Below are 11,993 nucleotides of genomic sequence, written 5' to 3' on the forward strand. Positions count from 1 at the left end.
GGAGGAGGAGTCACATCACCCACTTCTCCACTTCTCTCTGCTCATTTCTTTTGGATTGTACTTAAAAGAATGAAATTAAATCCACTTTGAGATTAAAGACATGCAAGAGTGTTTTAGGACTCCACCAGATCCACCCGTTCCACCTAGGTTGGTAGTATTTTGAACCATGACATAAAATTCCTGCTCCACCCCCTAAAAAGCTTTTCTTTACTCTTCTTTGTAATTTTCCTCTTCCCATTAATTATCCAGAGAGTGCTGATGACCTTCAGAAGTGGATTTGGGATTCACTGTGATTTCTCCTTTTCTTCTCCTTTATTCCTGATCCCTTTTTTCACTATTCATCTTATTCCCCATTTTCCTCTTTCTCCACCTCCCTCACTACTACTACTCACTTTTACCTGCTCCTTGATCTCTATTCAGCACAGATTATCAGAACATTGGGAAGGGTGCCACGGTCTTAAAGGAAGGTGAGGAATTGCTGTTCACCAATGCAAGTGGCCCTACTCCTTCTAAGGTCAGAACCCTGTGCGGGTCTTTGCTGGGAAGATAGAATGAGGAAGTCCCAGCTGAGTGAGCATTCCAAGGCAGTCCTCCCCTGGTCAACACAGGCCTTAGGCTGGCACAGAACAAACCCAGAGCTAAGGCGATCCAAAGGTGAAGAACCTCGGGTTCCACACAGCTTAAGACTGACTTGCTAAGTTCAGCAAAATCAATCCACCTTGCATAATGCTCCTTTAATACCCTAATTGAAAAATGGCAATAATTCCCCTCATTGCCCCCTTGTGGCTACATCAGGCATGGAGGATAATGACCAGAGCTGCCAGCTGCCTGTCAGAGAAGTGGAAAGTCCAACAAAGACTGAGGAAATACAAAAAGAAATAGGTATGCTTCTCTCTCCTTGGTAAAAGCAGTGTTGAGAAATTAACAATATGGCATTTTAGGATTCAGAATATGAGTCTCCACAGTCATTGGCAGGTGGAAGGAAAACTGATTTACAAGGACCTCTATCCTGCTGCTAGCCCTTCTACCTTTAATCTTTCAATTGTGTGGCCAGTACCTGTGCACAAAGCCAACATCAGAACATTTGGACATTCCTAACTCTTGGGAGGAGACTGAGATCTTGGAGAGCTCCCCTAGTCTGTTCAGTGGGATATTAGTGAACCAAGAGTGGCAGTTTATATATGATTAGCAGTGGTTGCTCTGGGAGAAATGAGTATGAAGGAACAGAATTTAATTTTTATCTATGTATTTTCTTGTATTATGTGAGTAACTTACAAAAAGAACACATTCATGTGATCCTTGTGTTTAAAAAGATAAAGGAAGAAAATAAGAAAAAGAAAGATGATTCAGATGCCTAAAGCAATTTAATTGGGGAGGGTGAGGAATTTATTTAGAGAGGTAATACTGACAGGCAGCCAAAGTCTTGATAAGATCCTAGGGAATAAACCTGGAGCTCTACCCAGACAGCTAGGGCAGAGAAAGGTGATTTGGGCACTGGGCTAAACAACCTCCTCCTGCAAGTGTCTTCTTCTGGAATCCATCCCCACCATCTTTTCTCTAAATGGTTCTCAAAAACACCTTCCCTTCCTCAGGCTGGTTGGTACTTGTGGAAATACTATTTGATCACATGGGTTAATGATTTCATAATAACTTGACCCTATTTCACACATTAAGAATGACCCAGTCACATATAAACACAAAGGAGCATTTTGCATTCTTAAATGTGAGGAGCTTCTTTTGGAACTGGCATGGATATGGTTTTTTATATGAGAGGGGAAAAAAGCAAGGTACCAAGGAGTGTGGTAAGGGAAAAGGGGGTTAGATAATATTAATTAGATATATTGTTTCTTCTGGAACAATATTTCGCAGAAAATGGAGTGTTTTTAAATATTTTATAAGTATATCTTAATCTAATTATTTATACTTTTATAAGTATATCTTAATCTAATTATTTTTAAAACCACATCACTATTTTATGTATTCAAAAAGAGTGGAAAGGTTCATCTTAAAAAAAGCAGAACAAATGAACAATATATCAAATAATAATATAACCACATAAAATTAGTTCAAGTAAATTTAGAAGGCAGTGGTTATCTTTGTATAGTTGAGTATACCCTGAGGACACATTGAGCTGTATTAGTAGGTTTATTGGTGGCAGAGGAATTGGTATAATAATTCTGGATCTGTTTTGTAAGACTTACAGGATACAGCAAATAAGTAAATGCTTTGAATTTTCTATGGAACAAGGTTATCAACTTTGGCAGAGGAGGACAAAACTATGAAATGGGAAAAGTTAGAGAAGAACCCTCTGGTGTTGGGTTGGAGTTGTAGATAGCTATGTCAATTCATGATACCCACTAGTAGAGCCTTGAAGCAATGGTATCCAAGCAGCAGTGAGCATATATAGTGTCCACAGCTTGGTTCTCTGAATACCATTTCCTACTGAAGGAAAGTCAGATTCCCTGTCTAAAAAAAAAAAAAAAAAATCTTTGTTTTGGGGTTGGGAAAATAAAATTGCAAGGTGAACTTGGAACACCTTTTTATGACCCAAGATTAATAGGGACTTTTTCTAATGTAACAGATGCCAACTAGAAGAAGTACCTCTAGTCAAATCAAAGTCCACTGGAACATCAAAAATGTAATAACTATAAGGTGTTACAACATGTTGAATAAAAAATGATTGCATATAATATTCATGCTATATACACATGGTGGAATCCATCTAGCATCCTTACAGAAAAGAGGGAAAACTACTAAATAGAAGAATATCAGTTAGATCATGAAGGAAAATAATAAGGCTGTCTTTGTTCAAGAATATAAGCTTATAAGTAATGTTCAAGTTTTAACTTATTTTAGAAGCCTAGTGATAAACAGGATGCACCTGATATTTTTTAATTAACTATGTTTATTTTTTGACTGTAGAGTATGGTTTACATGATCATTCATAGTAATGGTAGTCCAAAAGGCTAGTTTTGCTACCCTAGTCCCTCTCTGTAGCCAAAATTTTACTACTAAAGCATGGTTTCATTTACCTAAGTTCCTAGCAATTTTCTGGTTCAACATAATTACTCTGAATTTTTATTTGACTAATTTTATTTATATAGAGTTATAGAAGTGCTAATTATGGGACTGGGTTGTAGTTCAGCAGTAGAGTGCCTGTCTAGGTGTGAGGCATTCAGTTCAATCCTCAACACCACATAAAAATAAAATAAAGGTATTGTGTTCATCTACAACTAAAAAGAAATTTTAAAACAGAAGTGCTAATTATGTACATAAATATCCTTGTTAATATATAGGCAATATAACTAGATACTAAAGACTGAGAATTAACTTCTTTTTGGAAACTTCATAAAGTCTACAGGTTGTAATTTACTCTTTTGGGTGCAAGCAGTATTTTCTTTTCAGTTTTACTAAGAGTAAGGATTGTAAGGATTCAGAATCAGTATTTACCAGGATTTATCAGTTTCATCTAAAACCATAAGACTCCTTCCTCCCTCCCCATTCACATTCTTCAATGTTACAAGCCAATAGGAAGAAACATCTTTTACTACCTATAATAGAGTGGAATTCTGTAAGGAATACACCAGGTAAGAGACCATTTCTGTGACAGGACGTTGCAGGCATCATTTCTATAGATGAAGCATAGCTTTTTTCCTTCATACTAATCTTTTATGCCAAATTAAATAAGACTGTGCCTTGGTCAGGGATATAATATATTTAATTATGTTATTGTTTTAGTTTTCTGTTGCTGTGACTAAATGCCTGAGAAAATCAATTAGAAGAGGAAAGAATTGTTTTGGCTCTTTGTTTCAAAGGTTTCAATCTATGGCCTGCTGGTTCCATTGTTTCTGGGCCTGAGGCAAGGAAAAATATGGTGGCAGAAGTGTCTAACAAAGAAGGCTGTTCACCTCATGGTGGCTGGGAAGCAGAGTGAGAGTGAGGAAAGGACCTAGGACAAGATATACCCTTCTATGTCATACCCCCAGTTACCTACTTCCTCCTACTAGACCCCGCCTCCCATAGTTTCTACCACTTTCTAACCCAATAATGGATTAATTCACTGATGAAGTTAGAGCCTCATGATCCAACCACTTCACAGAAGGTCTATCTCTGAACACTGCTGAATCAGGAACCCAACCATTAACACATGAGACGGAGAAACAATCTGGATCCAAACTGTAACAGTATGACAGGAAGACTGAGGATTCTTACTGTGTATTTATAAGTAACTATAGAATCATAAAAAGTAAAAAGTATTAGTAAATGCACTTTGCATTATGTTTAACCATTGTTAAATTTTTCTGAGCAAATTTTTAGACCAATCAGCTATTTAAGAATAATTCTTACGCCACCGGAAGCAGAAATAGCAACGGGCGCAGCCAGGGTAGCAGTAACTGCCACCGCAATGCCGAAGGGACCCAAGCAGCAGCCACCGGAGCCCGAGTGGATCGGGGACGGAGAGAGCACAAGTCCCGCAGACAAGGTGGTGAAGAAAGGAAAGAAGGACAAGAAGACCAAAAAGACGTTCTTTGAGAAGCTAGCAGTAGAAGATAAACAGGCTGGGGAAGAAGAGAAAGTGCTCAAGGAGAAAGAACAACAGCAGCAGCAGCAACAGCTGCAAAAGAAGAAGCGAGACACTCGAAAAGGCCGGTGGAAGAAGGATGTGGATGATGATGGAGAGGAAAAAGAACTCATGGAGCGTCTTAAGAAGCTTTCTGTACCTGCCAGTGATGAAGAGGATGAGATACCAGCCCCAATACCCCGAGGAGGAAAGAAGACCAAGGGTGGTAATGTTTTTGCAGCCCTAATTCAGGATCAGAGTGAAGAAGAGGAAGAGGAAGAAAAACATCTTCCTAAGCCCGCTAAACCAGAGAAGAATCGGATCAATAAGGCTGTATCTGAGGAGCAACAGCCTGGGCTCAAGGGCAAAAAGGGAAAGGAGGAAAAGTCAAAAGGGAAGGCTAAGCCTCAAAATAAATTTGCTGCCCTGGATAGCGAAGAGGAAGATGAAGAAGATGAAATGACAAAAGAAAAGGAGCCTCTCAAACAAGGAAAGGAGAAGGCCAAAAAGGCAGAACAGGGTTCAGAGGAAGGAGAAGAGGAAGAAGGAGAGTCTAAAGCAGATGATCCCTATGCTCACCTTAGCAAAAAGGAGAAGAAAAAGCTCAAGAAACAGATGGATTATGAGTGCCAGGTGGCTTCATTAAAAGCAGCTAATGCTGCCGAAAATGACTTCTCTGTATCCCAGGCAGAGGTGTCCTCCCGACAGGCCATGTTAGAAAATGCATCTGATATCAAGCTGGAAAAATACAGTATCTCCGCCCATGGCAAGGAGTTGTTTGTGAATGCAGATCTGTACATCGTAGCTGGACGCCGCTATGGGCTAGTGGGACCTAACGGCAAGGGCAAGACCACACTCCTCAAGCACATCGCCAACCGTGCCCTGAGCATCCCTCCTAACATTGATGTGCTGCTATGTGAGCAGGAGGTGGTAGCAGATGAGACACCAGCAGTGCAGGCTGTTCTTTGAGCTGACACCAAGCGATTAAAGCTTCTGGAAGAGGAACGACGACTTCAGGGGCAGCTGGAGCAGGGAGATGACACAGCTGCTGAAAGGCTAGAGAAGGTATATGAGGAATTGCGGGCCACTAGGGCAGCTGCTGCTGAGGCCAAAGCACGACGGATCCTAGCTGGCTTGGGATTCGACCCTGAGATGCAGAATAGGCCCACACAGAAGTTCTCAGGGGGCTGGCGCATGCGTGTCTCTCTGGCCAGGGCACTGTTCATGGAGCCTACACTACTGATGTTGGATGAACCCACTAATCACCTGGACCTCAATGCTGTTATCTGGCTCAATAACTATCTTCAGGGCTGGCGGAAGACATTGCTGATTGTCTCCCATGACCAGGGCTTCCTGGATGATGTGTGCACTGATATCATCCATCTTGATGCCCAGCGGCTGCACTACTACAGAGGCAATTATATGACCTTCAAGAAAATGTACCAGCAGAAGCAGAAAGAACTACTGAAGCAGTATGAGAAGCAGGAAAAAAAGCTAAAGGAGCTAAAGGCTGGTGGCAAGTCCACCAAGCAGGCGGAAAAGCAAACAAAGGAAGCCCTGACTCGAAAACAGCAGAAATGCCAACGGAAAAACCAAGACGAGGAATCCCAGGAAGCCCCTGAGCTCCTGAAGCGCCCAAAGGAATACACCGTGCGCTTCACTTTCCCAAATCCCCCGCCACTCAGCCCTCCTGTGCTGGGTCTGCATGGTGTGACATTTGCCTATGAGGGGCAGAAGCCACTATTTAAGAACCTGGATTTTGGCATCGACATGGATTCAAGGATATGCATCGTGGGCCCTAATGGTGTGGGGAAAAGCACACTACTCCTGCTGCTGACAGGCAAGCTGACGCCGACACATGGGGAAAGGAGAAAGAACCACCGATTGAAAATTGGCTTCTTCAACCAGCAGTATGCAGAGCAGCTGCACATGGAGGAGACGCCCACTGAGTATCTGCAGCGGAGCTTCAACCTGCCCTACCAGGATGCACGCAAGTGCCTGGGCCGCTTTGGCCTTGAGAGTCATGCACATACCATCCAGATCTGCAAACTCTCTGGTGGTCAGAAAGCTCGAGTTGTGTTTGCAGAGCTGGCCTGTCGGGAGCCTGATGTCCTCATCTTGGATGAGCCAACCAATAACTTGGACATAGAATCCATTGATGCTTTGGGAGAGGCCATCAATGAATACAAGGGTGCCGTGATTGTCGTCAGCCATGATGCCCGACTCATCACAGAAACCAACTGCCAGCTGTGGGTGGTGGAGGAGCAAAGTGTTAGCCAAATTGATGGGGACTTTGAGGACTACAAGCGGGAGGTGTTGGAGGCCCTGGGTGAAGTCATGGTCAACCGACCCCGAGAATGAGCTTTTCCTCCTGGAAGTCTCCTGAGAGACAGGCTTACATGGCCTAGAAATAGCCTGTTGTCCCCCTTTCCTTGGAAGCCTGCCTCTGCCTTGCAACTGACCCAGCAACCACATGGGCACATGAAGGTGAAGCTGTGACCAGGATATTGCTTTCATTGCTTCCTTTGAAAGACTTGTGTGTTGCACTTTTCTTCAGACAATTGAGCTGACTTACCGTCAGCAGCCCTCTATACAAACTGAGGTGACCATGGTTATTGTGGAGTTCCATCCAACCAAACTTAGGTGGCCTTTTGTCTTGAGACTCATTACTCAGAAGCCTGCCTCTGGTCTACCCTAAAGCTTCAGGCTTAGCTCCCCCTGGTTTTGAGTGGTGCTTTTCTTTTTTGATGGATTTAATGCTGACTTAACACAAATATCCATTTGGACCTCAGAACCGGAAGCAAGTTTCTGAGGCCTGTGCTGTTATTCAGCTTAATATTTGGTGCCTGTGGTCACTTGTCCAGTTGGGGACTTGAGGACAGGAAAGGAAAGCTGCGGAACTTGGATTTCCTTTACAAGGGGAAGAAATAAAGGAAAGGAGTTGCTGCCACCTATCACTGGGGATTCCTGGGTGTTGGAACTGTTTTTACTCAATGTTGATTCACTTTATTTGGTTTTCTAGAAGTTTTTACTATCCCCCTTTCCCACTAATACAGATGGCTCTATCTAGAAAAAAAAAAAAAAAAGAATAATTCTTGGTGATTTATTAGTTTATAACCTATATTAACATCTTTGGTTTTTTCACAAACTCAAAGGATCAGTTGATACAGATGCCATTAAACAGTGTTCCTTGTACAGTGTTCCTTGTAATTTGTACAAATTCTTCTAAATGAAACATTTGGAGTATACTTTAAAAAGGGAATTTCTCATATACACTAAAAAGAACATTAGTACAGTTTGATTAATTATTTTGATCCACTTAGTTTGGTAATTAATTCATATTTTGTTGATCTCAGTGTAAGCAGTCTACTTCATAAAGTCTTCAGCTTTTGAATTAAAAAACAGTTGGAGAAATTCTGATACCATCAGTTATATGTAGTCTAACAAATATCTGAAACAATGATGCTCTATTATAATGGGAAGATGTTTTTGTATGTGATTTACCAGGATTTTGGTAAGGATTGTTGTGTCTATATTCATCAGAGATATTGGTCTAAAATAAAATACTTGGGAATCAATTTAACCAAAGAGGTGAATGATCTCTACAATGAAAACTACAGAACATGAAAGAAGGAAATTGAAGAAGACCTTTTAAGATGGAAAGATCTTCCATGTTCTTGGATAGGCAGAATTAATATTATCAAAATGACCATACTTCCAAAGGTGCTATACAGATTTAATGCAATTCCAATTAAAACCCCAATTACATTACTCATGGAAACAGAAAAGGCAATCATGAAACTCATCTAGAAGAACAAAAGACCCAGAATAGCCAAAGCAATCATGGGCAGGAAGATTGATGCAGGTGGCATCACAATACCAGTCCTTAAACTGTACTATAGAGTGATAGTAAGAAAAATTGCATGGTATTGGGACTAAAACAAACAGGTAGAGCAATGGTACAGGATAGAAGACATGGAGACATACCCACATAAGTACAGTTATCTCATACTAGACAATCATGCCAAAAACAAGCAATGAAGAAAAGATAGCCTCTTCAACAAATTGTGCTGGCAATACTGGAAATCCATATGCAGTAAAATGAATTTAAACCTTTATCTCTCACCCTGTGCAAAACTCAACTCAAAATGAATCAAGGATCTAGGAACTAGGCTTAAGACCCTTCACCAAATAGAAAAGTAGGCTGTAATCTCCATCACATTGGCTTAGGACCAGACTTCATTATCAAGACCACCATAGTGCAAGAAATTAATGTAAGAATCAATTAATGGAATAGACTCAAACTAAAAAGCTTTTTCTCAGCAAAGAAAACAATCAATAATGTGATAAGAGAGTCTACAGAGTGGGAGAAAATCTTTTCCACACATACTTCAAACAGAGCACTAATCTCCAAAATTTATAAAGAACTTAAAAAACTTTACACCCAAAATACAAAGAACCAATCAATAAATGGGCTAAGGAACTGGGCAGACATTTCATAGAAGAAAACATACAGGTAATCAACAAATATATGAAAAAGTTCTCATCATCCCAAGCAATTAGAGAAATACAAATTAAAATGGCCCTAAGATTTCACCTAACTCCATTTAGAATTGCTATTGTCAAGAACACAGGCAATAATAAGTGTTGGCAAGGATGTGGGGGAAAAGGCACATTCAAACATTGCTGGTGGAGTTGCAAATTGGTGCAGCCACTCTGGAAAGCAGTATGGAGATTCCTCAGAAAACTTGGAATGGACCCACCGTTTGACACAGCTATCCCACTCCTTGGTTTATACCCAAAGGACTTAAAATCAGCATACTACAGTGATGCAGCCACATCAATATTCTAGCAGCTCAATTCACAATAGCTAGATTGTGGGACCAACTGAGATGCCCTTCAATTGTTCAATGGATAAGGAAACTGTAGTATATATACACAATGGAATATTACTGAGCCATAGAAAATAATACATTTATGGCATTTTTTGGTAAATGGTTGAAGTTGGAAAAAATCATGCTAAGTGAAGTAGGTCAATCCCATAAAACCAAAGTTCAAATGTTTTCTCTGATAAGTAAATCGGGGGGTGAGGGGAGTGGGAGGAAGAGAAGAATGAAGGAACTTTGGATGAAGAGAAAAATGGTGTGGGAGGGGATGGGAGACAGAAAGATAGAATGAAACAGTATCACACTATGTATATTTATGATTACATGAATGGTGTGAATCTATGTTGTGTACAACCATAGAAATAAAAAGTTGTAGCCCATTTGTGTACAATGAATCAAAATGCAGCCTGTAAAAATAAAAATATTAAAAAAAGAACATACTTAAACATTACCTGTGGTTTATCTGAAATCCAAATTTAATGGGGTGCTCTCTATATTTGATTTGGGAAACCTAGTGCTGGGTCAACAGGTACTTATCAACTAGAAGAGAAGCATTTAGATATTTTAACAGCACATAGAACCATCCTCTGTGTCACCTTGTCTCCATTCTGGTCTGCTTTGCCTAGAAGGATTAGTTATTTATAAGTTGAAGCCCTTCAGCAGAATGGGACCTTGTGTGTCTCTTTCATCTTAGTACCTCGAGTAGCAAGTATTTTAAAGCCAGAAATTCAGAATTTTATTACTCAAAGGACCACAGGGAAAGGCAAATGGACTGAGGTCATCAGTAAATTGATCACAGGATCAGAAACAGCCCCCTGGTGATCATGGCTGGCTGTTTCTTCGCATTTGGACCTCTTTCTTAAGGCTGAAACTTCAAGAAACTCTCAATTCTCTAGTGATGGAGGCTTCCCAAGGAGAGAACTCGGGAAAACTGGTTCCAACCCCCTGTTCTGTGAGACACTGCTTCAGGCACATGGACGAGGTCTCTATTGTCCCTCACTGTCAGAATGCAGAGGCTGATGGGTCTTTCAAGGATGTTGAATGGGGCGAGTGCAGAAGAAGAACCCAGACATGGTACAACACCTCCATCTATTGGCCAAAAGAGCTGCAGCCTCCTGGGCGCCCACCATCCATTGGCTTCCCCAGGTCAAGGAAAGGATTAGCTTTTGAGGGTGTTTGCTTTTACACACTCACACACTCTGGCTTGCTCTACTCTCAGAAGCAGGTGTTTTCTTGTTCAGTCCTTTCCTAAAGTCAAGCACTCAATCTTCACCCACACATCGCAACTTCCCTCAGTGGCTGCACCCCACCCTCCTTCACACACATCTTCCCCACATGAGATGGCTGTTTCTAGGCTGGGTACTGAGAGCAAAGGCCTTGATCCCACCTATACCCTTCACCATCCCTCAAGGAGAAGGTCTGAGAACAAATGGCAGCCATGCAGAGCCCTGCCCACATGGCTTCATTCAAGCTAGTGATACCATGCATGAGGTTGTGTCAGGGCTTAGCTGGATTTGCAACTAACCAAAGAAGGATGATGTACATTCATTGTGGGGCAGTTTGTAGTATCTAACAACAGAGAAAGGATATTCTTTTTTTTCTTAAAGTTTTTTTAGTTGTCAAGGTACCTTTATTTGTTTACTTATATGTGGTGATGAGAATTGAACCCAGTGCCCCACACATGCTAGGCGTAAGCTCCACTGTGCTACAACTCCAGCCCTGATCAGGGATTTTGAGACTTTCTGAAAGTGAAAAACACCTCATAACTAAGGAATCTGGCAGGATGTGCATCATCCAGGCCTCCTGCTGCAGGAAGATGTCCACCAGTCGGGGGAACAACCAAAGGCCACCTATATAAGCCATCTTAGGTCAGCTTCCTGGCAAGAAGGTCTTTGTGACAAGAGTTCCTCTTTTCTCTTATTCAGCTGGTTTTCCAAATAAAGTCACCTTCCTTCAGTCAACACCTTGCCTCCTAATTTAATTGGTCATTCAGACAGACATGAGATGCATTGATTTTTTAAAATTTAAGCAAATTTGAATCCTTCAACTGGTAAGTATCAGATAAGCAAACTGTTGCATCTATACTATGGAATTCTATTCTGCAATAAAAAAGTAACCAACTACTGATATAAACAACAATAGAAACTTTTTGTTTCAAATATACTATTATTTTGAGCACAAGATTAAAGAGGGATGTAACTTAGTGTGGTGCACATGGGCAAGACCCTGGGTTCAATCATCAGTATATATATATATATATATATATATATATATATAAAGGCTACTGACAACTCCATTCATATGATGCCCAAGGAAAGCAAAACTATACCAATAGAACAAACAAATGGGTGGTTTCCAGGATGTAGGAGGGATTGGTCACAAAGAGGCAGCATCCAGGGGCTGTTTGAGTGATAAAACTGCCTTGTCTCTTGTCTGTGGTGTTGGCTACACAACTGATGCATTTGTACCCCCCAAAAGATAAATTTTTACTTCATAAAACTTATCCTTGAAAAAAAAACAATAAAAAAGGACATTAGAAAAAAAAG

At 40.8% G+C, this 11,993-nt stretch overlaps 1 protein-coding gene across 1 annotated transcript; it reads left to right on the forward strand.

The window, feature by feature from the left end:
• Positions 1-4,351: 4,351 nt before the first annotated feature.
• LOC306652673 (ATP-binding cassette sub-family F member 1-like) lies at positions 4,352-7,555 on the forward strand. Its single transcript, XM_079125433.1, is given in 4 exon segments — positions 4,352-5,527; positions 5,531-6,755; positions 6,758-6,774; positions 6,778-7,555. Coding segments are annotated over 4 exon segments (2,424 nt in total). The 5' UTR covers positions 4,352-4,405; the 3' UTR covers positions 6,838-7,555.
• The last annotated feature ends 4,438 nt before the right edge of the window (positions 7,556-11,993 follow it).

This window comes from Sciurus vulgaris (assembly GCF_902686455.1).
Source record: "Sciurus vulgaris genome assembly, contig: HiC_scaffold_441_arrow_ctg1, whole genome shotgun sequence".
In the NCBI taxonomy this organism is placed as follows: Eukaryota; Metazoa; Chordata; class Mammalia; order Rodentia; family Sciuridae; genus Sciurus; species Sciurus vulgaris.